At 37.7% G+C, this 1,482-nt stretch overlaps 1 protein-coding gene across 1 annotated transcript; it reads right to left on the bottom strand.

The window, feature by feature from the left end:
• Positions 1-263: 263 nt before the first annotated feature.
• On the bottom strand, positions 264-1,146 carry SARC_16019 (hypothetical protein; the record flags this gene model as incomplete). Its single annotated transcript, XM_014289869.1, has 3 exons — positions 264-284; positions 419-529; positions 971-1,146. Coding segments are annotated over 3 exons (308 nt in total), but the record flags the coding sequence as incomplete, so codon positions are not given.
• Between the last annotated feature and the right edge of the window lie 336 nt (positions 1,147-1,482).

Raw genomic sequence — 1,482 nt, 5'->3', positions numbered from 1 at the left:
ATAGTATATATATATATATACATATATATATATATATTAATGTTTATATAAGGTGTGGTCATGTTGTGTTGAATATTTTATTGATGATTGTGTAAAGATAATCTTAAGTTGAACATGGCTATTGGTAATGATTTTCATATAAATTGAAACGTTCCTCAAACTAACATGTTAGGATTACTGAAGAAAGCAAATCAATACAATGTGCTCGATCATCCAGCGCAAGCAATTGATAATTCGAGAAGCAACAAATACGTAGTGGACGCTCACGCATCGCTATTTAGTTTCTGTTTAGAAAAAAAAAGAACTTATATGATAAAGACACTTACGATATTGGCATAAGCATACGTATTTGTCGGAGATTTCACGGAAGGAAAAGCACTGGAGAGATACATCAACACATCCCATGCCACCCACTTACGTATTCGATATGACCCGAAGCTGCCTCCATAGTCCGATTAACCAACCGAAGAGAGGTGGGTGTTCTTGCACGTAACGCACGCGCGCGCCACCAAACCTGTATTTGTCGTACCTAAGGTAGTATGGTGCGGATAATCGAAGAGATAAGATAGGAATGCATCGCTTAGTTGGCAACGGATTGCCTGTAACTTGATGTAGAAAGTATGGTTGAGTGGGGCGGCAACATGGAGGTGTACTTCCACTCGAACTTCGTAGACTGCATTAAGTAAGAATGACGATATATGACACATGTGCGCGAGCAGAATGTGCCCACTCGTAGGCTGAATTGAATTCAACAGAGCATAATGACTATAATGAGACAATCTGATTCGCCGTTACATCCAAAGAGAACATAACGGCGGTAATGGAACAATCTGATTCGCCGAGCCATCCATACCATGTAGTATCCACAGTGCGGTCGTTCCCGCAAATCTATAAAATATCGCTCTTCCGTCATCTGACCCACATATATACACACATAACAACATCACACGCGAAAACATCAACTACTTACCATAACCACCTTCATATCCACGCGCTTTTCGTGGTAGGATGCCGCGTTGTCGATGTTAACGGCAATGGCTGTACTGAACACTCCGATTGGCAGAGAGTACATAGCCAGGCAGAAGTAAGCGGTGATGCTCACCCAGAGGTAACCCCATCCCGTCGTGGGTGTGATATCTCCGTAACCTGAGCAAACAGGGTACAGCGATGTAAGGATGTGGCAATGGAAGTGAATAAATGCAAAAAGAGGCTATTTGGGAGTAGGAAGTTACAGGCGTTGCACCTGTTTGAATCCAATATATGTACATACACATATACATTTACACACACGTATATATATACTCTATATACTTTCTATATGTATATACATACATATATACATATATACATATATACATATATATATATATATATATATATATATATATATATATATACTACACACACACACACACANATATATATATATATATATATATATATATATATATATATATATATATATATATATATATATATATA

The sequence above is a fragment of the Sphaeroforma arctica genome, assembly GCF_001186125.1.
Source record: "Sphaeroforma arctica JP610 unplaced genomic scaffold supercont1.7205, whole genome shotgun sequence".
In the NCBI taxonomy this organism is placed as follows: domain Eukaryota; class Ichthyosporea; order Ichthyophonida; genus Sphaeroforma; species Sphaeroforma arctica.
The sequence above is the reverse complement of the archived record's forward strand: the minus strand, read 5'-3'. Positions and strand labels throughout refer to the sequence as shown.